The 27,212-nt window shown below is 38.0% G+C and overlaps 1 protein-coding gene across 1 annotated transcript in view; it reads left to right on the forward strand.

The window, feature by feature from the left end:
* The window catches only part of MAP3K15 (mitogen-activated protein kinase kinase kinase 15), an 82,440-nt gene that overhangs the window by 22,852 nt on the left and 32,376 nt on the right, over positions 1 to 27,212 (forward strand). Inside the window, exons 2-6 of the mRNA XM_053934596.1 lie at positions 3,004 to 3,143; positions 6,502 to 6,525; positions 16,443 to 16,636; positions 18,815 to 18,983; positions 20,255 to 20,361. Of these exons, the coding sequence (XP_053790571.1) occupies positions 3,004 to 3,143; positions 6,502 to 6,525; positions 16,443 to 16,636; positions 18,815 to 18,983; positions 20,255 to 20,361 (634 nt within the window). The remainder of the gene's footprint in view (positions 1 to 3,003; positions 3,144 to 6,501; positions 6,526 to 16,442; positions 16,637 to 18,814; positions 18,984 to 20,254; positions 20,362 to 27,212) is intronic.

Genomic DNA, 27,212 nt, shown 5'->3' on the forward strand with positions numbered 1-27,212 from the left:
GTTGAAGTTGTTTCTTTTAATGTGTCTCTGGAAGTTTAAGGAAATTCTTATCTCTCTTATCAGCCACTCTGAATGCACGGTTGAAGTGCAGGGCCACATATCTTGTTTTTAAAGAACTGAAAATGAAGAATTTTAGAGTAAATCATGAGAAAATATGTAAGATAACTGAAACAGAAGTATTTGTGATGTTACATACTAGCTTTGTTCATTACATGACTCACAGAACTGCCTTTCTCTGAGAGGAGAGCTGTACCCCTGGAAACAGTAGTTCTGGGGAGTGTGCTTAGACCCAGCCATAAGCAACACTGAGCTCTGCCCTCTCAGCACCCCATGCACTGGGTGCATCCCAGGGATCTACTGCTTTTATAAGTCTTTACTGTTGGTCATATTTTCTCCACCCAAATTTGCATTAATTTCATGGGCCCTCTGTGCTCATGCTGCATTTCATTAGCACATTAGTAAAGCTGCATTGTAAGTAGATCTTTTTCCTCCCTGCTCCAAGCCTGCTACTGTTACTCCTGGAGGAGGGCTTGGAGAGCTCCAGAGGAATGCAGCTTCTCATCTCTGCTCCAGCCCACAGCCAGGAGCACTTTGGATGCTCTGCCTCTGTCCACTGTCATTTACTTCTGTGTCATTCCTTGACTCCCATGCTCAAACAGAACCCACTCAGTTATATTCCTGGAGCTTTTTTTTAACTTGGATGCATGTTTTTGTGATACATCTTCATCTCTGTTACTCTTCATTTTGTTTTATTTTTATCTTATTCACGCCTGTGTTTGTGAGGTATGAATAGGCAAGGAAAACCTGTTCTCATAAATCTTTTTATAACGTATGAATTAATATCGAGGGGATTATTAGCTACCCTTTTAAATGGAGATGCTTACTTCTGTTCTTACGTCCATTTAATGTGTTTTTTATTCTACTTACATTGCTATGGAGCAGCTATCAACAGAAGACAAATTTTAGTTGTAGACCAGATGTGGCAATGAGCTGTGTATAGCCTTGTTTCAATGAACTCTGTTACAAATCATTGCTCACATTGTATTGTAAAATGCAATATCTGTACCCTATCTGTACACTGCATTATCTGAGTTCTCTTACTAGGATGATGATTTTGATTTCACAGTACTCTGATTCCCCAAAAACACTCCTATGCAAGCAATTAAAACCATCCAAGCTCCTAATTTTTTCCCCTAGATGGTATTTTAATTCTCAGTCTGCTTGTTAGTTTCTCTTAAATTTATTCTGTAGATAATTTATGTTTTCCAAAAGGATTTTGTAATATTGGTGTAATCTTGATTCTGTTGAGTTTATGGAGCTGGTGTTTACTTCTTCAGGCTCTCTCAGTTTACATAACACTATGGTGTGCAATGCACTAAGAATTTTATTCATGCTGCAGACAGCTGGCTAAACATTGGAACTGGAATTATCACCTGTAGATGGTGCAGAATTTGAGTTTTATATGAATAAGGGGATTTTCTTATGCCTTGACTTTGTGCTGATGTTTTGTTTCTTTGGTGGGGGAGGGAGGTGCATTTGGATTTTTTTTTGTGTGTTTTGTTGGGGTTTGGGATATTCTGGGGTTTGGGAGGTTTTTGTGTTTGTTTAGTTTTGCTCCTGAACAGTGATGTTTTGATCTTAAAGCAGGTCTTCAGATTCAAAATGTTCCTTGTACTTTAACAGGAGTCTCATAGTAATCTGAGGGACTGGCTGACCTCTGTGTGGTGTGTCAGAATAGGCTGATGGAATTGTACAGGAGCATATATTCATTGCAGGTTTTTCCAAGAAACTGCCTACTAAGTTTGGAGTATTGATTCTTGTGATGTGTAACCTTGGTGTGACCAAGGTTAACTGGCTGCTGCATTTGGGTCTCAGCCATCAAACCTGCTTTTAGATTTCTTGTTTACTGGTAGCTCACCCTTCTGTCTTTCCCTGTATGTACCAGGCACTGTCTGTTACCCCTTCAGAGATGTAGAATTTACTGCCCAGCTGCACTGAGTCTCTGGAATCTGTTTAGAACCTCAGACTCCCCTGTGGTTTCAATGCCAAGACTCTATTCGTATGAATACTTTGGATTTCAGTTCATCCATCTATCCCAAAGTGGTGAAAGCAGACAGACATATAGATACAGACCTCTAAAAAACTTTAAAGCAAAATTTTCATAGGAATATATAGGATATAAGGATCAAGAAATAAAAACTCAGCATTAAGTGTCCTATTCTCCAGCTACCCCTTCTTCCTGCATTGCTGTTTAGGTCTATATGAGAACAAAATGGTGAACTCAGAATCTTTTGTCAGTGTCTTAGCTGTTCTGTGTAATATGGGATATTTCTCATTAGCTCTCTGCATAGCTCTTCTTGCACAGATGTAAATGTTCTTACTTGCATTTCTGACTGGAACACTAAAGAAAAGCGGTGGAAGTCTTGCTCTGGCTACTTGCGATTGAATGAGGGCATTGCTGTGCCCCCCACCCCACCCCATCTTGAACATCTTGCCTGTAGCTTTTTAGAGTCAATTTTCAGAGTAATTTCTTTTTCTACTCTTTAGGAATTTCCCATTCTTCAAATCTCAGCCTCTTAAAATAAACTTGATCTCACAGTTTTCCCTGTTTTTCTAATTTACATTATTATTTTTAGATGTTCCATCCTGAATATTTGAAACTTCTGTCCTATTCATGCTGTCAGGCCTCAGGGAGCAAGTGAAAAATTGCTTTTTTACCTGAGGCATTCCTGATGCTGTGATTTCAAAGCCTTAAGCAGGATTGATAAACTCAGCCTCCCAGTTAGTGTAACACTGTGATAATTTCATAAGTGGCTCTTATTTATTATATGAAGGGTAAAATTTACTTCTCTCATAACAAAATGACCCTTATTTGAAAATGTTGACTTTGTCCAGTGTGTGTGTTTAATTTCAGGATTTATTTTAAAACCTATGTAGGAATAAAATTTGGTTTAAGATTATTATTTTTTTAGCATTCTCTCTTTTCCACTTCTCTCATTTCAGATGTTGCAGTTGTGGACATGAGTGATATTTCCAAGCAACCATCCCTGTTCTACCACCTTGGTGTGCGTGAAAGCTTTGACATGGCCAATAATGTTATTCTTTACCATGACACTGATGCTGACACTGCTCAGTCTCTCAAAGTAAGGTTCTCACTTCACAATCTGCTTCATTTCAGAAATATCTTTATACCTGATCTTTATACCTGTTTGTGTTTTTTGAAACTTACATTTAATGTAATTCCTGATAGCTACATAATTAAAACCTGCTAAGAAAAAGCAACTATTAGCAAAAACAGTAATAATAGAATAAATAAATGCTATTTTTGGAAGAGAAGATCCGTAGTGTGGTACTGAATTTGCTTCAGGTAGTTAGACTTGGAATTGAGAGTACCGGTCTGATTTTTCCCTTCTTCTCCTTCTTTTAATTAGAGTACATGTAAGAAAAAGTTACGGCCTATATAATATTAACTTGAACAAGGGCTGTATTGCAGCTTACTCCTATGTAAGCACTTCTGTCAGATGAGGTTTGTATTCCCTAGGTGCTGACTGACTAAGACTACTAGAATCTCCTTTTTATTGCTGTTTGAAGATAGGAAAAGACTTCCTCACCAAATCTTTGTATAGCGCTGTTGTTCATTTTTGTAGTAGGATAATACATGATATACAGTAAAGTCCTGAAATTGCTATTCTTGTTGCAAGTTATATATTGTGGATGTTTCTGCCTTTTTCAGCGTAGGTTCTCTTTATTTTACATCACATTTAGGCTTTTGTCCTCTGTATCATCTGTTGCTGCTTTTAATATAATTAATTTTCTTGCTACCTTCACTGAGAGAATGTTCATGCTTTGTTGTTTTTTCCTTATTTCAAGTTATTGCCCCTTGCTACTTCGTTTTTTCCACACCATTAGTGTCCAAAAATCCTTTTTGGAGTTCTCCAACCTCTCTTGATTCTGTAAGAATTTTAAGTCTCCTTTTTCCCCGGAAAAGCTCTGTTCTGTCATGGCTTCTCATTCCTCTTCTCTGCTCTCAGTGTCTTTGATTTTGCTCTCATGTGTCTATAACCCATACTTCCTTTCTTCATGTGGTGGTCCACATACACATTCACATTCCATGTGGCCTGGAGTCCCAAGAACTCAGAGCTGGAGCCACATCTCCTCTATCCTCTTTGCTCAATGAGATTATCCATACAGATACACACTAAGGTATTACTGGCATGTCCTCCTTTATTCCATCTAATCAGTGGATGGAAAGCTGTATGCTTTCCATCCACTACTGGTAATATACCTGACTGCTATGAAATATTTCATTTTTATTTTTCATTAACACATTTTTATCTTTATTTTTGCTGTCACTCAGATGTTCTGATCAACTTGGTGCTCCCAAGGATGTGCCCAGGTCTGGGAAGCACAGGCTAGTTGTTTTCTATTTGTTGCTGCCCAATGAAATATATTGGCTTTGATTTCTGCACTTCATGCCAAAGCACATACTCAAGTCCCTGCTCCATAACTGGAGTGTTGAAGAATTTCCAGGATTACATCCATCTGTGGTTGCATGTTCAGACTGATTGTTGCCAGGCCTTGCAAGTCTTTGCACTGTCAGTTCTAAGCCTTTTTTTTCTAGTAATGTAATTCTCAAGTCTAGGAACTGGGGAACACCAGAATTTGACTAGATCACTTAAGGCCAGGAAAAACTATTATCTGCCTTCACCTTTCTTCTTCTAGGAACTCTGTCAGTGGCACTGATAACTTACTCGTCCCTCAGTTGTTTGCATAACCTCCTTGGCCTAAATAGGCCCATAGCATATCTTAGATGGGATTATAAGACTCGAGTTAAGTTGCTGGAACCAGCTAGGAGAGATCCTGTGTATCAAATGGTTTAAGCTGGACACTGAGACAGGGTTCAGTGTTCCTCTTGTCATTGGTATCTCTTCATCAGTTGAGCCCCAGTTCAGTGCTGGATAGCATTCAAATATGTTAATACACCTTTCTAAGGAATACTTCAGAAGGTAGGCAGGGACTGTTCATGGGGTATTTCAGCAAAGAACAGTTCATGACACATTTCATGTCATAGATGCTGGATGGTTTCAGAAGAGGTAATTTCTCCCTATTGAGAAAGATTTGACTGCAGTAGATAAAGCTCTTTTGGAGATACTTGCTTAGCTAGATAAACATTAATTTTCAGATATGTAGTATTTCAGCTGTCTAAGCCTTCCATTGCTTTTGTTATTAAGTATTTTATTTGGCTTAAGGAGTTTAGGCTAATTAGAAATTTCATTTAGTTTTTAGTACCTTTTTGACCCTCTGATGATGTTTCTTTATTCTGAAGTTTATGAGTAATTTGGTCAGGGTTTTTTCACTTTCATTCCGAATTGTATTACTTTACTTGGGCCTAAGTTGCTGTGCACACTTTAAAAATGGTGCACAGACTGAGTGTTATAAAGGCAGTGTTGATGTTACTGCTGTTACTTCTGCTGAAGATGTGTGAAGTTCTGGCAACCTGACTTTATACAAGTTATCTTAGGAGCCATCCTGAAATTGTCCCAAGAGTTGTCTCTTCAGTTTCACCAACGTTCTTTCAAAACAATCTAGTTCTGAGGATGTAAAAGAGTATGTAATCTGGGTTTCAAGAGAGTCATGTCTACAGAGCTAAACCCCTTAAATGCCCCCTGATATTTTTTGCCTGTTGTTGAGGAAATGGGTGCAAGGGCACAATCAATTTCTATGCAGTGGTTGTCCAAGTGGATTTCAGGCTGTCAGATATGAAGTTGCTCAAGCAGAATCATCTCAGGTTGTCAGAGCACATTTAATTCAATTATATTGACAACTTTGATTAGAAACAAATCAATATCTAATATTTGTAGCATGGCTTACCTGGAGACCTCTTTAGTTTGACCAAGCAGTGTTCATTGAACATGTGATCCATCATCCAAAAGAAGAGAAGGTTACTTACCAGCAACTGGAAGTCTCTGAGGTCTGGTTTACATGCCAAATAGTTTATCATCTGCTTCATTGTTTCAGTATCTCTGGTTAGATTTTGAGATGAGAAGAATTACAATGTAGAAGCAATGTGTTGGTGTGTACCAACCTGTGTAAGAAAGGGGCTTAGGTATCTGAAGGATACTATTTCAGAGAGAAAACCCCTCCAGCTTTGAATGCTTTTGTCTCCCAAATGATCAGAGTGTGACTGAGTGTGCCCAGTCTGAGAAACTCCAGTTACTGCTAAGTACAACTTTCTTCATTTTCTGAATACTTCTTGAAGTAGATTTCTTCACTGAATTGTTATTTTTTTCCTGACCTGAGCTACTGAGACTCTTCTTGATGTTGTTCTTTCCCTTTATTGGGAATTTACTGTGGCAGGAAATCTGGATTATGCTGTGAAGAACACATTTTTGTGCATGTGTACATATATATATGTGTGTATGTATAGCAGTGGTTTTTATTTGAAATAATAATTCCCAGTAAAAACAAATAAACACTTCTATTATCTTTTTCCCCCCACAGGATATGGTATCTCAGAAAAACACAGTAAGTATTAAATCCACATTCATTTTAAACACAAAATGAAGATCTTACATTTGAAGCAGCTCTAACACCAAAGCTGCCACATATACATATGCTCTGTATGATTAAAGGCAGTTGTTTTGCCTATCTATAATTCATACTTTTCAAAAGCTTGTTGACACACCAAAGTAACACTATATTTTAAAGTTACTTTTCCTTACCAGTTCCTTTCTAAGTTGTAGAAAAGTGCCAGTAGATATAAGTTTTATTTGTAGATTGACAGATCCAAACATAAACTCAAAAATTCAAAGTCTCTTTTTCCCTCTACCACTGCCACCCATTTGTGCAAATGCAGAAGTTTGTGATGCCTTAATGGGGTTTGCTTTTGTATCTCAAACAGCTTTGGCTTCTGTATACCTGTCCTCTAACTGACAAATTCACAGATTTACTTAGAAATGCTTATTTCTTAGAAAAGCTTATTTCCAAAGTAAAAATATTCTTTCACTTAATGCAAATAAAGCCAAACAAATAAGTTAGAAACAAGATAAAAGGTTGGAATTATTAAGGCTTTTTGAAATATGCCATAATATTTTATATAGTTGTATATTTAGCCATAGTTCACACCATGTCAGTGGTTATTTTCATTAAATCCTCCACACTGTTATTTTGAGGATGACTGATTTTACAAATCTCTTCCATTTATCCTTTCTGTTTCCTCCCATTCATCATATACTTTTATTTTCTTCTAAACAGTATTGAGCAGGATTAAAATAAGAAAGTGGTCTTAGAGTTTAATAGTAATTTTAAAGAGAACTAGAAGAAAAAATGCATTAGTCACAGCAGTTTATTTTGAGCTGCTGTTTTGACTTGGCCACAGTGCTCCACATAGGCTAAAGATAGATCAGGTTTAGCACATGTAAATGCAGGGCATCCTTCCTGGCTGCCTCAGGGATCTTTGAACCAGTTTGACCCGTGTGCTGGGAACTGCATTTACTGCTCTGTGGCTCTGTGAAGGGAGACTCAGAATGTGGCAGATTTGCTTGTGAATGCTACTATCCATCAGCTGGTGGATGACCAAAATTTCAGGAGCATGTGTTCTGCCTTCCAGAGCAAGAGGGAGAATTGCGAATGCGCCATTTGGTGATAAGACCAGACATGGAGTAAACGACAAAGGAGAGGAAGTTCAACCTAGCGCAATCAGATTAGCAGCCTACAGTCTTTTCTTTTGGCAGATTTTCTCCAGAAAGAGAGGGATTTCCCTTCACACCAAAGAGAAGAAAATATTGAATCACAGAGTATACTGAGTTGGAAGGGACCCACCAGGATCATTGAGTCCAGCTCCTGGCCCTGCACAGGACATCCCTGAGTCACACCATGTGCTGAGAACCTTGTCCAAACGCTTCTTGAACTCCGTTAGGCTGTTGCTGTGACCACTTCCTTGGGACGTCTGTTCCAGTGTCAAACCAGCCTGTTGATGAAGAACCTTTCCCTGAGATCCAACCAAAACCTCTCCTGACTCAGCTTCATACCTTTGGTTCCAGTGACATGGTTTCTATGGTGGGGTCTGGTACTGGACCTTTAAACACCTTGTGGCTAGCAGAAGGGGCAGGGAGACATCCCTAAGCTAGGATCCTGATTCTTCCTTTAAAAAGGAGGGATTGTCTAACCCACTTCCTTCAAGTGTTTAAATTAAGAAAAAAATTATGAGTAAAATACAGTGAGGTAAAAAATGAATGACTTTAAATACCAAGTATGGATTCTTGACTACCTTCTATTATTTGAAGTTGTTCATACCTTCTATTATTAGATAAATGTGCTCCCATATTTCATTCTTTTATCAGTATTTTTTATTCAGAAATTAGAACAAACTCATGAGCAAGCTAAATAATTCACAGGATAAAACTATGGTTTTTTAAGTCGAAGTTGACTTCAAATAGACAATTGCCTTCCCCTCCTTTCAAATCCAGTGAGTTGTGACAAGAGGTTTGCAGTTTAGCACTCACCCAATATGGTGCCACTGCTTCACTGCTTGGTTAAATATTTTACAGCTGTAGGAGAAATGTCTTATTTGAAGTGAATTGCTGTGCTGTGCTTGTTAAGTAGGTACATAATTGGTATGAATTTGTTACATCCAGTCAAAAACATAGTTAGATAACCATTTCAGTTTAATTGCTGAATATTAGATGAAATAGTTAATTCCCCTGTAGTAGAGCTTTGTATTTTCCTTTCACTTGTCCTGAGTGAAAAATGTGGGTATGCCTCTGCCGTAACTGTGGAATAGCAGAGCTTAAATACGCTTTTTATCAGGAGCTGGAGGCATGGTGGAAAGGGGATAGATATCTCCTAAGCCTTCCTCTAGCTCAGTGGTAGCCACAGGAGTATCATTGCAGAAGTCCTCTCCATGTTTTACAGGCTCTGTGTCCATGCATCTGCAGGGTATGTAAGGAAAGGGGAACAACTCAGATTGTTGCCAGGCACAGCGCACCTTTCTTCCAGCAGCACAAGTGAAACTTTCTGGGCTGGCTGCTGTAGCTTAGAGCTTTCTCTGAGGTTTCCCTCCTCTCACCTTTCCTATTTATCCTACAAATCTCACATCATCTACAAAGGGGCAGAAAAATCTTAGCATAGAGGAGATGTGGAGCCATGTTGAAGTTGCAGAGAAGGTGAATGTCTAGTGTGTCATCAGAGCGATTTGCTTTGTGTATCACAAGAAAGCCTTGAAGAGAATTAATATTTTCCTTGTAGAGGAAACATTATTCTAATTCAGCATTGAGGAGGAGGCAAGAGCAAGCAAACTAGACATCAAGCTGAAAACAATGCAGAGAAAAAAAGTCAGCAATTCAACTGAGAGTTGGCCTGAGTATAGCTGAGCTAACAGAGTAAATTTACAGCAGACAGCTGCAGTGGTGTGAGCCTGAGAGGTTTAATAGCTTACTGTTTGAAAAAAGAGAATGAGTAGGAGAACTGCCTTCCTTCCTTCCTTCCTTCCTTCCTTCCTTCCTTCCTTCCTTCCTTCCTTCCTTCCTTCCTTCCTTCCTTCCTTCCTTCCTTCCTTCCTTCCTTCCTTCCTTCCTTCCTTCCTTCCTTCCTTCCTTCCTTCCTTCCTTCCTTCCTTCCTTCCTTCCTTCCTTCCTTCCTTCCTTCCTTCCTTCCTTCCTTCCTTCCTTCCTTCCTTCCTTCCTTCCTTCCTTCCTTCCTTCCTTCCTTCCTTCCTTCCTTCCTTCCTTCCTTCCTTCCTTCCTTCCTTCCTTCCTTCCTTCCTTCCTTCCTTCCTTCCTTCCTTCCTTCCTTCCTTCCTTCCTTCCTTCCTTCCTTCCTTCCTTCCTTCCTTCCTTCCTTCCTTCCTTCCTTCCTTCCTTCCTTCCTTCCTTCCTTCCTTCCTTCCTTCCTTCCTTCCTTCCTTCCTTCCATCCATCCATCCATCCATCCATCCATCATCCAGGAATGCAGTTTTCACAGATAAGATGGAGGAATGTGATTCAATTCTACTTGACTTCCCTAAACAAGCCATGTAAATTTCTGTATTGATAATTTATTGCATACTTGGATGTGAAAGGAAAGAATTATTTTCTATGGGAGTTCAGTTCCCAAGGAAGAATTGCCCTGGCATGAAATACAAGATCAAGATTCTGTGTCCCATTATTGGATGTCTAATGTCCCATTAGATTTCCTTCTGTAGAGCTCCTCTGAGCTTTAAGGACATTTCTGTTAGTTTTAATAAAGATTGCACATCTTCCCAGTTTCTGTAAAAATTATTATCAATCATATTGCAATATGCAGTCTTGCAGAACAGGTGCCATTATGGAATAATGGACTGAAGGACAGAGAAAAGAAAACTACTTACGGAAAATGCTTGTACTTTGGAATTTCTTTAGATGCCAGCTGCATCGGTTTACTGGAGAAGTGAAATTTCAAGGATTTTCAGAAGCAAAAAATGCTATTTAAAAAATAATCTTTCACCAAAGCAATGTAATATACAAAATCCATTGGGAAGTTTTTCTATTTTGATTCAAAATTTTTTTGCCATCATTGACTTTTTTTTTTTTTTTAAGGAAGGAAATTTCATCTGCTGCTACAGGATCTTAAGAAATTATGAAAAAAAAAAGTTGAAGGTTAAGTGAAGAAAAGAGTGAACAAGGGGCTTTAGAAAACTGCTGGAGTCAGGAAGCAAAATATGCAGTCCTTTGGGCAGTATCTCTAGGAATGGTTGCACATAGTTTGATCCATTCAATTTGTACTAGAACTTTCCACTATGGAAAAAGTATTATACTGAGTACAGAATATAAGGAGAAAGACTACTTCTTTGTTCTGTTCTTTAGTTTATAATATGCTTGAAGAAATTTTAATAACCCTGTTAATTGCATTCAGGGAAGTTGTTTAAAGGAAAGTAGGCTGGCTGTTAAACCAAAAGGTTTATATCATTGTATACTTAGGCCTCTGGGCCTGGTGAAGTATTTTTAGAGATTTAAATGGTTATTTTTCATGAAATCCTGTAGCAGTTCTTATATTAAGCAGCGAATAATGTCTGAGCCGTGGAGAGTCATTAGCAAAAATTCTTCTTGATCTAAAGGGAACTGAATTGCAATTTATCCTTGCCACAAGGAATTTTTATGTTGAAAAATCTTTTTTTTATTGTAATTGGCAGAAAGTTTCTTCAGAGGTTTCAGTAGCTGTATAGATTAGACTGTATATACTGTTTCAAGGCAATGAACATTTAAGAAAACTAAATAGATAGATTTTGGCTCTTGGACTCATGTTCTCCAGTTAAGTAGCCCCTGTGGATTGTCATGAGAGCCAAGACTCTGAAGTATGATTACATTATATGAACTTAATAGTCCAAAGAAGTATTATTGCCAAGTAGCTTTCTATTTTTTATTTTCTGATTATTTTTACAATGTATAAAAGTTTATATTATACAGTCTTTTAATGATATGTTTCTAAAAAAGTCTGAGGTAGCAGAAGTGTCAAAAGAGATTGTAAAAGGGCACAGAATGAAAGAGGAGGAACATCTTAAATTTAGTAATTTTTCTTTTTGGGTGAAAAATAGTACAAAGGCAATGGGTAACCAAATAAATGCTACTTTTAATGCTTTTAATAATGAAATATGCCACTATTACTTTAGATAGTGAAAACTAAGGCTTTTAAAATTTCTGTATGAAAGTTAGTTTTTATGAAAGTATTGCCATCTCAAGCAATATGTAGTGGTTGGATTATAGTTAACTAATCAGATAATGAATCTGACAGGTTCATAAAAATAAGACCTGAAAACATCTTAATGATGACACAGGAGATGTATAGACGTATAAATCATATAAATAAGAGAAATCCAAAAAATGAGATAGATAAGAGAAATGCCAAAGTTTTGAACTTCTCTTTGCCTTGTAAATATAATCTTGCTACAAATATCTATATTCATTTTCTGTTGTTTCTTTCTTTAATTATTTCTTTATTCATGTGTTATGTGTGTCTTTTTGTTTCTTATGGTGTTTTTGTGGTGGTGTTTTCCTCTTTGTTGTTTTATTTCAATTTGGAGTAGGTTGCCAACCTCAAAGCTTTTCTTCGTGTTCAAGTACCTCCTGAATACCACAGTGGTAATCTAATAGGCAAAGTATGTATCACTTTAAATTGCTTTCTGTTGAATAGATATGCCATTCTTTCACTGTGTTTCTAGACATGTCAACATGAATAAGGATGATTTAAGAATATTGCGTGGCAGGGTCTTTCCTTCAAGGTGATTGGAGTACTTGCTCCTTGCAAGCTAGATCCCAGAAATTTCAAGTGTTTGTCTTGTGATAATCTCTCTTCCCAGTCTTTACATAAAAAATACTGCATTTATTAAACTTTAGAAGACAAAGTATTTTTTGGAAGTTTGTAATATCTTAGTCACTGTAGTGGGTTGACTGTGACTGGATGCCAGGCACCCACCAGAGCCACTCTCTCACTCCCCTCTGCAGCCAGACAGGAGAGAGAAAATAGAGCAAAGGGTTAATGAGTTAAAGACTGGGAGAGGTTATTCACCAAATACTATTATGGGCAAATCAGGCTTGAATTAGAGATATTAATTGAATTTATTAGTAATAAAATCAGAGCAGGATAATAAGAAGTAAAATAAGACTTTAAAAACACCTTACCCTTACCCCTCTCTCCTTCCAAGCTCTACTTTCTATGCCAGCAATGCAGGGAGACACGGAATGGGGCTTATGGTCAGTTGATCACAGGTTGTTTCCCCCACTGCTCAGGGAGAGAAGTCATTTCCTTGCTCCAGTGTGGGGTCCCTCCCATGGGAGACAGTTCTCCATGAGCTTCACAAATGTGAGTCCATCCCTCAGGCAACAGTTCTCCACAAACTGCTGCAACATGGGGTTCCATGGGGTGCAGTCCTTCAGGCACAGCCTGATCCAGCGTGAGTCCCTCATGGGGTCAGAAGTCCTACCAGGAAACCTGCTCCAGTCTGGACTCCTCTCTCTATAGGTCTGCAGGTGCCTGCCAGGAGCCCACACCAGCACAGGATTCAAATGGGGTCACAGCCTCCTCTTAGACATCCACTTGCTCTAGTGTGGGGCTCCTCCACAGGCTGCAGGATCTCTTCATCCCTGTGATCCTCCATGGGCTGCAGAGCCACAGCTGCTTCACCACGGTCTTTACCATGGGCTGCAGAGGAATCTCAGCTCCAGCATCGGGGCACCTCCTGCCCCTTCTTCTGCACTGACCTTGGTGTCTCCAGCATTATTCCTCTCATATATTTGCACTCCACCCTTCTGTGACTGCAGTTACATCTGTGCAATAACTTTTTTCCTTCTTCTTAAATCTGTTATCACAGAGGAGTTACCATCATTTCTAATTGGCCCAGCCTTGGCCAGCAGCACATCTGTCTTGGAGCTGGCTGGCATTGCCTCTGCTGGACATGGAGGAAGTTTCCAGCAGCTTCTCACAGAAGCCACTCCTGTAGCCCCCAAGGCCCTCCCGCTACCAAAACCTGACCGTGCAAATCCAATACATGCCTATGTGGCAAGATGGATAGGAATGTGATGTCACAGAAAATCCTAATACTTGAGACAACAGTGAGTTAAACTCCCTGAACATTCAGGAGTTTGTGATCTCTTGGAGTCAATGCAGTTCCTTTTCTATTACTTTATGTATTTTCCTTCTAACTGCTTAGTGAGGTGGAGTAAGCATTCTTGATACTTGAGTGAGTGGCAAAATTAATAGCATGGCTCAAGTAAAATAACTGTACTATTAGCCTGGCAGGAATAATTCCTCCTTGAAAGTGCAGAGATTTTTGCTCAGCGTTACTTATTTGGGAGAAAACCTACCTTTAATTCAAGTGTAGCATCTCTGTGGCAGTTGCACCAGAATAACTTTACCAGTACAATTTAAAAAGCCTGTTTATATTAAGATCGAAAGTTTACTTTTAACAGCATTAAAAATATTTGGAAAATATTTTAAGACAAAAACCACTCTACATTTGGCCTGGCTTGCCTAGAGCCTAAAAATGGCCTCTGTGGGCCTCACTCTTTCAACCTCTCAGCAAAGGCATGGCTTTCTGCTTAATTCCTTTAACTATTTCACCTGAAGAACAGATCCCTTTCTCAACTTATTTACAGTTATTTTCTGGGGTTTTTTTTCATGTTCTTAAATTTGTGGCTTGTTTTGTGGTAGATTTTAAAATGTTGTGATTAAATACAAAAGTTTCAGTGCTGCCATATATTATATGCTGGAAGATGAGCTATTCAGAGTTTTGGTTTTTTTTTCAGTCTGCTTGACTGTAATTTTTAACTTAAAATTTCCCAAAATCAGACAATTAAAATATCTTAGCTTCTAATCCTGAAATTAACTAACTCATCATATAGTCTTGATAAGCTATGAAGTTACAATTTTGTTACAATCAAATAAGTAATAGTTTACAGATTTTATATCTATATGTTGTATACATATGCAGATAGGGTTGCTACATACATTTCTTTACATATACCTAAGCCATTTATTCATTATCTTTAGAAAGCAATAGTTGGTGTATGACAAGACAGTAATTTTCAAAATTACTAGCTTTTGGTATCAGAGACCAGCATCCTGAACAGAAGATCAAAAGGAACAAGGGTGGGTGATATTTTCAGCCATCTCTAATTCTTGTTCGCATAAGAAAAGTAGATGGACTGTTTTTTTACATAATGAAGATAGGAAAGACTTTCCTAGGCCACACAGTCTATATGAAAGGGTTTTATAATTTATTATATGTAAATATTGTACTGAAGAAGCTAGAAGACAGGAGGGTTTAATTGCACAGATTTCACTATGCAAAAGGAGACAAGAAATCCAAGTCAAATAGCTGATATGTTGGCTGGATAACAATACAATGTTTGAGGATTAGATTAGTACAGTATTTCACATGTGTAATTAATTTTTTCTGAAAATTTCATTGCTTCTTCAATAGATAACTGCAGTTATTTGCATCTCAAGATACATCACCCTTTCAAATTGGATGGGCTTTTTTCATTGCAGGAAGAGCTAATTTGCTGTTAAAGGTTTAAGGACAGAGTTTATAGACAAGCAGCTTTTGTGTTGCAGATAATTACTTACTGTTTATTTGAATAAACATGAGACAAAACTGTGCTACCATATTGGTGGCTTGGGGTGCAGTTTTTCTGAGTTTTTTGTTGGGAAGTAAAGATAGCAATCCAACAGATAATTATATTGTTACAACAGGGATAATTTAACTTAGGATTTGTAAGGAAAGAATATGACTTGATCTTTATCTGTTAGAAATAATTTAAAATTCTAAATCCTCGCTCAGATCAGCAACAGGATGTACTGATACAGGTTTTTTATCTATGGTTTTAGTAACTGCATGCCTTACATTTTTAACTTCCTGTGAACAATCTGTTTCTCCTCTCTAGTTTACTAATACATTCAAAAATGTGCCATCTTCATATCCATTCTTTTCATCATCTCAGCATTCTCCCATTGTTCAAGGTGACTATAAATGGCTATGGCTTTTCTACATGCTTAGATTATATGAAAAAATGACAGGTATGATTTTTCTGTACAGGTTCAGTGCTGTGATATCTCCAATGCAGTGGTAGTTGATCATGGCAGGTGTATCATGTTGACCTCTGCCTCAGTGCTCCCATCTAGTTACTCTCAAATATGAAGTTTACGTTTTAAACAGCAAAGAGTTGTCATCGCTGCAATGGGATACAAGTGCTTCTCCCAGCTGTGGAAACATTCACAGTAGTCTGATTTCTGGGGTTTTACTCAGGGTCTGAAAACTCTGAACTTGCTGGTTTTGGGCTCTGAAGGGCATCTCTTGTGTCCTCACCCACTTTAGCACCTTGTTGTATTTACACATTTTTTGTGGCATACTAAGTTTTTTGGGTTTTACTTCTAAAATTTTGTGTTAAAAGTCCTACATCTATTACAAAACATTTCAAAGTTTTGGGATTTGGTTGGTTAGGCTTTTGATGGTAGCAGATGTTTTGTAGATTCCTCTGGGTTAAACATCTCTATACAGTCCTTCCCGTGTCTGTGTTGCTGTATTTCTCTCATTGTGGGGAGCTCTACATCATATCTTTTCTAGCAGAGGGTGGGCTTAGAGGATGCAAATACATATCGGAAGCCAAAAATTCAGGAACAGAACATTAGCTGGTAACTGTCAGACCCTACTAGGGTCCGTGCATTACATTAAAAGGAAAAATTGAACAGTTTTGTTGTATTGTCAGTTAACAGACCTGGACCCTTATTTGTCAGCTTTGTTAATATTTGAAACTTTTCCAGACAAATTTCCTTGAATTTAATGCTTGCAAATCTTGTGTTAAACAGTGCACTAAAACTTCTTACACACCAGCACTACTCTAGCTATTGTTCTGTCAGCAGAAGATTCTGTGTATACACAAGTATAATTCCACTTGCATTTGTTTTCTAAACTCTGCCTGTTTTTATTTTAGGCTTCAAGTGGCAATTATTATTTTATTCCATACATTGTCACACCTTGTGCTGACTACTTTTGCTGTGAAAGTGATGCCCAACGAAGAGCCTCTGAGTACATGCAGCCCAGCTGGGACAATATCCTGGGGCCATTTTGTGTCCCACTGGTGGACAAGTTTCTCAGCCTTCTCAAGGATGTCCATGTTACATCATGGTAATGTTACAACATACACAGTTCCAGAACCATTGATAGTCTCTTTTTAATATTATGGAAAAAGAAGATTCAGAATTTCTAGTAGCATTGATTATAATTTTTTTATTTTTCACTGCACTTAATGTAGTGTTAAAAGAAGCTGCTATTTTACTGCTTTTTGTATTCCTGGCCTGCAGTTGTTGCAGTTAACTAACCATGTTATGCTAGAATTAGATTTATAGTTACTTTCCAGAAAGCAAAGGCAGTCCATGGGTAAGATAAAGTGCTTAAGTTTTACAGTGTATAAGGTCGTAATAGGAGCTAAGCTCATAGATTCTTCATAGAGTTCAAAGCCAAAAACTGTCCTTTTCTGTTATTACCAGATAAAATATATACATGGGAGCAATGGGCATTCAATTGTAATTCTCATGATTTGTTCTTATTTACAAATATTAGCCTTCTGGTGTCACTTAATAAACATGATACTACTTAGCCATTTCTGCTAGGGGCTGTTGGAGTTTTGAGAATTGGGGCTGGAGAAGGAGGTCTTCCTTTCTCAGTTGCCCGCCCTGTATTCTGCACCTATTTCTGGTTTGTATATATTTCTGGAAAACACTCAGAGAGACTGAGTTTCTGTTTTTTAATTTTCCTAATGTCTGAGCATGAGATAACATGGAGGACCATCAGATTTGTTTCCACATTGCCATCCCAGCCAAGTGAAAGGCTTGTCTAAAAAACTACTATTCTTTTGTGGTCCCAGTCTTGCAATCCCATGGATGACCCTCCTGTGACATCCTCCCCTGAAGGGGAAGGGTGCACCCAAGATTTCTAGATGCTCATGGTTAAAAGGAATGACAAAAGTCAGAGGGTCTGCAAAAGTTTTATTAGTAAACTACACACTTGGCATAGAAATTGGTGTTTCAGTCCTTGACCTCCTAGTGTAAGGCACAACAGAGGGTTTTGGATAAAGGGCGTAGGGTGAAAGGGAAGAGAGAGAGATAAATTAAAGAGGGGCAGAGAGGAGGAAAGAAAGAGAGATCACCCATCCTGGCCCCAGTGTCAATCCAGCTGGGGTTTCCATGGTCCTGGGATGCATATGCAGGGCAAGCACCCTGGAATTTTTTTGGGGTACTTTTCTTATAGATAAGCTTTCTCTCACTCTGGAGATCAGTTTCTCACTGTGTATGCAAATTAGTTACATGCAGTCTGTTCTTGTAGATCTTTCTGGAAATGGGTTTGAAGTCTTTGGGGGTTATTGGGTGGTCTTGATCCCACCTTACAGTCCATGCCCGCTTCTCGGCCTCGGTTCTGTGCCTGCACTGTATGAGGCTGTGCTTGCCAGTAGTGCTTACTATGGCCTTGTTGCTTTGATTATTATGTGTATGAGACAGAACTTAATTTTCTTTGCTATGTGTAGGGCTTATGCTAAGCAAGATTTAATACTTTGAAAGACTCATTGTAAACAAGAAGGAGATTGTATGCACTGGAGTATCTGTCAGGTGGCACCTAAGTTCCAAACTAGAGACTCCATGACGTGCTCCAGGATAAATTTACCCCTAAGTAGCTTGTTGAGGCCATTCATACTTGTCATGCTGGCAATATATGTATTATTTTTCAATTTACAAAAGCGCTGATGTTGGATTGTGCACTGATATTAGTGTAAATAAGATGCACTTACTGGAGGCTTTTACAGAGATCCTGCCCACATTATGTGTTATGTTCATCAAAGAGATTGCAACAAAATCAGCTTTTGTTGGCTTGTTTTTGTTTTAGTTTCTGTGTTGGAAAGTCTTCTTCCACCTTCCATGATACAATAATATACCTCCTCTTTAGATTACACTGGTGTTTCTCCTCTGTGTCACTTTATTATCTCAGATGCAGCCTTCCTTATGACACAAAGTGCCGCATCTGTCAGGGTCAGTAATGGGGCAAAGAAATGCTCTGTTTTTCCTGTGCTGGTAAAATTGCCTCATGGTCCTGGTTATAAGTATATTGATACATAGCCCTACAGTCTGAGGTGGGGCAAGGTGGAATATTTGTAAGTAGTTATTGAAAAATATGGAAACATTTGATGTGGACCTCACTCTGAGGAAATTATAGTTTTTATTAGAAATTATACTTTTTATTAGAAGCATAGCCATGTTTCATAAGAAATGTCTAACAGTCTTCTTCCCCTGCCTCTAACTTCTATTTCTTTAGTGCCTATTATAAAGAAACACTGCTAAATGACATTAGAAAAGCTAGAGAGAAGTACCAAGGAGATGAACTGGCTAAGGAGCTGGCCAGGATTAAGCTTCGTATGGATAATACTGAAGTGCTGACTTCTGACATTGTCATAAACCTGCTTCTTTCTTACAGAGACATTCAGGTATGTGCTTGAAGACTAAGGTGGATTATTTTACCATGCAATTTTGGCTCTTGTTTGTTCTCCTGTGCTTCTTTGTTTGTTAAGCAGTGATTCAAAGCTGACACTAAATGGGAGCAACTGTTACATTGTTTAAGTTTGGCATGTCTTTTGGGCAGTTTAAGGGGATAGACACTCTTACTTATTTTCCCTGTGAAGAAGAGACTCAGGTGACTTCCCGAGGTCTCTCCCTTTGCTTTTAGTAATTTTTAACTTCATTTAAAAAAAAAAAGCAAAAATCCCTACTGAATCAAAATGCTTGCCTTGCTCTCTTCTCCCTTACCTTTCCTCCCTCCCCCCATAAAGTTAAATATATTTAGAAATGAAAAAAATGCATTTGTTATGACCATTGTATTGGCTAGAGATGCCCAGTTTGAGAACTATAATTCAGTGAAACATTAATTTGCTTTTAAAATCTAACTGCATCTTTTTTTCTTGTTTTAATTTTTAAAAATAAATTCTGCTTCTGCTGAAGCAGCTGTTTTTCCAAATTAACAGTCTGTGTGTTTAACATCCATTTTCAAATATGATTTCAACCATTCTATATATTTTTTTTTCCCATCAGGAGCTAACTTGGTTATTTCTTGTGTATAAATGGGTTGCGAGAGAGCAATGGGTGACCACATCATCCTTCATTACCAAACTTTCCATTCTGAAATGCATGTTTTCCTTACAGCACTTTATCTAGCTTCATTTGGATTGGCTCTGGTGATCATGAAAGGTCTCCCTTGAGAAATCTACTTGTCTCAAAACATGTTTTGAACAAAAAGATTCAGTAACACAAGGCCCTTTGAAATGTCAGTAAACTGGCCTCTTCAGCACTGTAGATGTGGGTTACCCCTGAGAAACCCAAATGAGTGCAAAAGTGGCTGATGCATTTCAGAGACAGCTGTGGTCAAGTCCACAGTGACCTGGTGAGGTGTCATTCATCAAAAGATCTTAATAAGGCCTGAAAAAGCCAGACTTGTCATCTCTTCTACTGGTGCTGGGAGAGTAATTGATCACACTGGCTACAGGGATTCAATAGTTTGGGCATTGTGGTGAGGAAGAGGCAAGCACTGACATGGATAGGCAAAATCCCTGTGTGCTCCTGTGCAGCCTTCATGGCTGTTTCTCTTAGGAAAGTCACCTGAGAAACTGTCTAGTGATCATGATACATTTTAGCTTAGTGATGCTTTCCTCCTTTCAGTTTACTCTACTTCAGTCCTTTTTACTGTTTTTTAATTTCATACCAGGACTATGATGCTATGGTGAAGCTGGTAGAAACACTAGAAATGCTTCCTACCTGTGACCTGGCTGATCAGCACAACATTAAGTTTCATTATGCTTTTGCATTAAATCGGTAAGGGTGATTGATTGAAGTTGTTTCATTTTATTGCTCTTCCATATGGGCTTATATATAAATGTATAGTGCAGATAATATCAAATTCCCTTCCCTTTCTGCACACACTGATATTCATCACAGTCATCTCTCCTTAATCCCATACTTAGTGTGCACCAGGACAGCTGTAACTTTTGAAATTGTTGTTTTCCAACAACCATTGTTTTGTCAACAACTAGTAGAGAGTGGATCTGTTCCAAAGGCCACCTGACTAACTGCAAAAGACTCCTGTGATACCAAGGGGTTCTTGGTCAGTCTGAGATTGTTTAATCTGAGTCACTGATTATTCTGAATGTCTTCAAATGTTTAGTGTGATAGAGTTATGAGTGATTTATTAAAGTAATAGGCAAAAAGCACTGCTTGGTCTACAAATACACATTCATGATAGAGTTTTCCTGGAAGGCTGGATGGTCATCAGGGCCTGCAGGCACATCGTTACTTCAGGAAACACTGAATTATTATTGAACTCTTCTAGTACAGACTTTTTTCATACCTATGTATAATAATTACTCCCTTTCTAAAGAATTTACATTAAGATTGTCTGAGAAAATAGATCTTAGGCAAATGAAATCACATGTAATAATTAAAGTAACTGGCTAGATGCAATCCACATACTATTAAAGATTGTGACCTAGCTAACTAAAGCCAAATTAAATTAGCTAGCTAATTGTGAATTAGCTAACTAAAAATTAGCATTGGACAACATCAGGATGGCATCAATTAAAAAGATTAAGAACTTAATAATAGGTCTGGAAATGCAGTTCCTATGGCATTTTCTGGAAAATGGTAATAAATCTGGTCCTATCTGACAGTTTAATCAGACACAAGAGTAAACACTAAAGTATTGCTCATAAAAATACTGCATATGGATTTAGCCCTATTTTTCAGAAATTAAAAAAAAATATTTCAGGAATTTGACTCAAAATGTTTAAATTTGCCAGTAAGAATAATGCTAGAATCATGCCTTGTCCTTAGGTAATGTCTTAATATAATCAGTTTTTAAAAATTTTTCATTTAGATGTGCATAACAAAATTAGCAAGCTCCTTTACTGTCTTGGTCTTCAAATTCTTTGTATTTTGAGCAGCATATGAAGTCCATGTCATTAAATCTTCTGTTTTGACAATGCCAATAGCACCCTGGTAAGACAAGATAAAATTAATTGCTCATGAACTTGCTTTCCCTGTCAACAGCTTTCATTAAAATTATTATTAGCCCAATCCAGCATAACTCTGCTTGTTTTCTTTTGGGAACTATTTAAGCATTTTTAAAGAAAAGGTTTTTCAGAAACAAATGACTAGTTTTTCATTGGTAAGAATGCAGAATTTAGCTTCTACAGATGTTTTTGCCTTCTTTAAACAAAATGATGGACAAAGCTCAAAAGCTGAGACTTAAACATTTTTTGAGCAAGTCCACTTAGTTCAAAATGACCCCTAAAATGTTGCATTTAGCATCTTACTTGCATGAAAATTTTGAATCCCTAATTTTGTCTGTTTTAAAACCAAATTATTTTTAGTGATTTCTCTCAGAAGCTATCTTTAAAATAAAGAACTATATTTTCAGTTCATATTCTATTAATTTCCACATACAGAACAGTATTAATGTCGGTAAGTACAGCTGATTGAGCCCACCAGGAAAAAAATACATCATATACAGAACAGAATTAGCAGCTGTAAGAATATCTGACCCTGCAGAATGTTAATGTGTGCTTAATTTCATAAAAAAGTATACTAGAACAGTGATCCAGAGAGAGTAATTAGTTTATTTCCTCTTGGACTCCGTAACTGAGTTCTCCTGGCCATTAGCGTCACTTGCGTTGCCAAGTCAGAGTTACTCCAGTGCTGCACAGGGGCAGCGCCGTGGCAGGAGGGGCTGCAGGGCTGCTTCTGGGCACCTCGGGGCTCTGCTGCTTCAGCAGCTGGACACAAGCCTGCTCTGAAGCACAGCTCTGTGTAGGTCCAGGTTAACAAATAGTGCTAAGGCAAAGGACAGGAATGTTTCACTTTAGGTTCTATGCCATTCCACATGTCCTCTGCCTCAGAGCCAGCCTGGGTCTGACCTGGCTTGGATCATAAGCAAAGCAAGCCTGGGCCTCACTGATGGCTCCTGTGCAGACAGGTACTAAGGCACTCACTGTCATATGTGGGGCAGGCAGACACTTGCATGCTGATTTCTGGAGCCCTGATTCATGTGGCAGGTGTTTAAGCACAGCCCCTCTCCTAGATTGCTGTCTTCCTCTCTGGCTGCCATTTCAGAGCAGAACTGAGAGCATCTTGGATTTGTCATCTCTCATGTCTGTTGTCAGAGGCTAACAATGGATGTTTGCAATGACAGGCTTGTGCTTGTTTCCAAGCCTGGGCAATCTGAGTACATCACCGTCCTAAGGAGAAAAGGGCTATTGCTTTTCCAGTGTCTTAAGCTAAATAATTTGGATATAGCATAGGAACAGAGCAGACAGTGCTCTCTTCTGTACAGACACAGGCTTAAGACATTGTTCCTTGTTGCCTCCTAGCTGAGATGTGAGTCTAATTGTACCTTAATTTAGACATCTTTAGGTATAAGTTCAGTCCAAATGTGCAACATGAGTATTTTCAATATTTGTATTCACAGCTGTGGAATGAAGTAGGATGCTGTGCAGTTGAGGACTGGGTGTTCCAGATGTGGATGGCTGATTGTTTCAGTCCAAGGTACACCTTGCCTGGGAGGCAAGCACTGTGTAAGGACAATCTTCTAATTGGTCTTATTTACCAGAGCAGGAGTTACAATGTCCTGGAAACTTACAAAGAGGCCCAAGGGTATGCCAAATTCTGTTCAAAACAGAGTAGACTTTAAAACCAAACCCAGTCCTGGCATGAGGCCAGAACTGTGAAAATTTTAGTCTCTTTCCAGAGCACTTCTATCCTCCTTTATGTTAAAGATGAGGACAGCTGCAGTCACTATTATTTAACTCAGCATGCTGTGTTTTAACGAGCAACATATTCCAGTACCATAATAAAAGAAGGCAATTAACAAGTGAAGGGTGTAATAGGGTGCAAGTAGAAAATCACTAGTAATTGTGAATAATACTAGTAATTGTGAATAATAGTAGCCACAGAAAATTGTTTCCATTGATAAGCACTGGGGTATTTAAAATGTTCTGTTATGTGATTACTCAAATTTAGTAAAAAAACATGTTCTGAGCCTCCTCCTTTTATACGCCTGGCTTTCATGAAGTACCTGAACTGTATATGAGGGAGGGAAAAAAGCTAGTTTTTTTCTTTGTCATATCTGTCTGGAGTCTTGCAAATTTAGTTCTTGTCAATGCCTAATTTAGGGTCTTGTTTTCCTCATTCATTGTTTCAAATATTGAAGATTCTACAAGCAAATTAGATCCTCAGTGAAATGTATCTTAACTTAAAAATCAGTTTCTGGTTTTAAGTGAGAATGGAAGTTTACCAACTCTAATTAAAATGAGTTCTCATATTTCTTAATAATTAAGATTTTAAAAAAATGTTTTTGCTGTTATTAAAACATGAAATTAAAAGGAAAGCAAATGTGTATTCCCTTGAGAAAATACTTTCCATTAATACAGGAGTTTTTTGTCATATATAGTCTTCTCCATCTAGCTAGATGGAAACAAACCATACAGGGGAAGATGTGAACAAAAAGCTGAGAAAAAAAAAGATTACACCACCTGTTACCAACAGAGTGAGCTAATTCTTGTCCCAGTGAAATACATGCTGTTCCTGTTGACTTTGTTGGGCAAAGGCCTGGTTCACTGAGTGTAGTTCTGGCTCTGTAAGCATGCCAGTTCTTTAAAGCTGGTTAAACCAGTCTGTGAAGCAGGAAGATTTTTTTTGTTTAGGGATATTTAAAACTAGGTCTCCTTATAAAGACTAGAGTGTAGAGAAAGATTCACCATGAAGAGGATGGATTTGGAGAGGAAGAAAGGAACTCTGATATCAAAGAGAAAGGAAAAAAAAAACCACTTTTTTTTTTTTTTTTCAACTGTGTGTTCCAGGTGTTATTCCAGGTAAGATGCTGTGATAGGAGTTTGTTGCCCTACAGAAAAATTCAGGGAGGTAAAGGAGGAGTGGATAGTTGGATAAGACAGGGAGACAGATGCAAGAGGCTTGTGTAGACCAGGGAAGTGAGAAGACTGATTCTGTGATTGAAGAAACAAGGTAGGGTCAGCAGACAGATAAATCACATGGCATAACTGCAGTGAGCAAGCTAGCAAATTGGCAAGTGAATCAGCCAGCAGTTTCTGGGATACCAGCTGTCAGGCAAAACCAAACTGGCAGCAGAACACTGGCCCAAATTTCGAGGAAGTAATTAGAGACTGTAAAGGTGCCCTGCAGGACAACTTTTGTTTTAAGAGAAAGAATTCTTATGTAACCATTTCTGTCTGAAAAACCTTAGTTTATTGAAGATTTCTTCATACAGAAATGATTCTGTGTCATTGATCATTCCCTCAATTTGAATTTTTTCCCCTAATCCTAATAGTTCAGTTTCCTTTTTCAATAAAGCTTAAAACTGTACACAGTACTGAAGATTAATGTGCTGGGTATTTGTAAAAGACATCATAATTTTTCATTTTTTCATTAATTTCCTTTTAATTCCAGCATTGTGCTTGGGGACACTTGGCACTAGGATATTTTCATAATTGCCCTAGTTTTTGGAAGTAACTCTTTCTTAACTGGCAGCAGTTTCTGCTGCTGTCATGTTCAGATAATGTAGATTCATTTTCTCTGTTTGGTTTCTCTGCAAGTTCTCACAAGGTAACAATTGTAGTAAGAGGACTAAAATGTGCTAACAAAGACACCAGTAAGAAAAAAAGTAGTTTTATGAAACACTTTCCAAGGTCTGTGGGGTTTTTTAATATGGTTTCTAAATAAATTGTAGTAGCACTCTTTTTTCTTACCTCATTGACCATTGAAACTGTATTTTGAAAGAATTTTAAGATTGTGAGTAGTGATTCTAAAAACTGTTCCCCCTAAAAAAAAAAAAAAAAAAAAAAAAGTAGCTCATATTTTCACTGGATGTGTATGCAAACTTCTTTAAGGTAGGACATATCTTCTTCCAGATGTGCAGAGTTTAACAGATTGTGTGTTGAAGAGCACCATTGAAAAATGCCTATTTCAAAATTCAGTTTCATTCCTAAAGTTGACTTTACCATGATACCATGAGGGACATCTGTATTTCAGTGCAAGATGGCCTGGAAGCACCAAGGAGCAGTAAAATTACCTGATAGAGTCATTTTTGTAGCAGCCTATTGAGATTCTGCTCTGGCTTATAAAACTTCATATTCAGGGAATATACTTTGCAAATCTCACCTGGTGCACCAAGTTAATCCATAAAGAGAACATTTTTTACCTTCCTTCTCATGCCTGTGCATCATCATGTACAATATTTCTGCTTTCCTTGTTCAGAGAGGCCATCTCCATCCTTGGAGGTTTAATAGATTCAGCTTTTCAGACACAGCCAAGGCTGCCATGGTCTAGTGCTGGGCCATAGACCTGCTGTGAGAGGGGGATTCTGTTAGATGACCTCCAGCAGTCATTTATGACATGGTTTTTTGAGATTTGTTCTAGTGTGGCTTTAAATGGGGGCTGGGGACCATGGGGAAGCTAACATAGTTGAGATTGGTTTAAAAAAATTGAAGTCAGTGCTAAGCCTTAAGGGTTTAAAGTAATCTCTTCTGAGATTATATCTGTTGATAACACCACAGGTCTGTTTCAAGGCATGTTGAAACAAATTACGAGCTGTCAGGCATGCAGACCTGACAAAGTGTGGAGTCTGAAATAAGAAATGAAAATCTGTCTTGGTCAAGAATAACAGGTTCTGCATATTATCCAACAGAATCTTTTCATACTGACTTCAGAGAACTTGCTTGTAACTTATGTGATCTTTCAGGTTGTTTGGGTTTTTTCTTTGTTTACCCTCTTTTTGGGATTTAGAAGCTGATAACTTCCTAAATTTGTAAATTATTATAATTGGTGTATGGGTTTTGTATTATCCAGTGGGCATTGAATTCTGCTGCAGTGAAAAAGAGGGTCTAATATAAAGACACCTAAACTGATTATTGTTTAATTATATCCTGTAAGATGAGTGTACACTTGTCATGTCCTAAATTTTGTTGAATTTAATTATTTTTAACAATTTTTTTTTTCTGTATAAGAGAGAGATCTTTCATTTTAAGTTCTCTAGTACAGTGTTCACTTAGGACTTGGTCTTTTGTAATGTTTTCCTAGTGTTGTATTTGGTGTGTACAGGTTCATCCTTTGATGACCAGAAATGTTAATTTGCACAATGTCCCATTTTAAGCAGTGTCTTGCTTTGTTCATTGCATTTCTTCTTTAGTTCTGCTTTTTTCAATCAGTACCTAACACCTCTTTATATTAACATTAATAAATAACCTATTTCAGAGAAGGCAGACTTGAGTCAAGTCTAGGAAAGCAGTGATTTTTAGATTTTCTGTTTCCATGCTGAAGTGGAACATTACGTTTTAGTTGTGCATTTCTTGTGTTTTCAGGAAGAGCTCAGAACACATGCCAACTTTTGTGGTCACAATATACAAGACCGGGGAAATACTGGACTTTAATATTAGGGCCTGATTTTATTCTAAGCTCTGCTTACTCAATTTTCTGTGCTTTAATGTTAACAATAGTGAAACTTGGGTACTCCTAGTAAAAGAATCTGGTTTGTCCAGAAGAGGTTTGGTTAGAGCATGCTGACCTGTGCAATGGATTTACCCCCACAGTTTTTACCTCCTGTATATTTCTTGTAAAACTGAAAAAAGATACCAACTTTCTCCTTGTGTGCTCATTAGAGA

The sequence above is a fragment of the Vidua chalybeata genome, chromosome 2, assembly GCF_026979565.1.
Source record: "Vidua chalybeata isolate OUT-0048 chromosome 2, bVidCha1 merged haplotype, whole genome shotgun sequence".
Taxonomy (NCBI): Eukaryota; Metazoa; Chordata; class Aves; order Passeriformes; family Viduidae; genus Vidua; species Vidua chalybeata.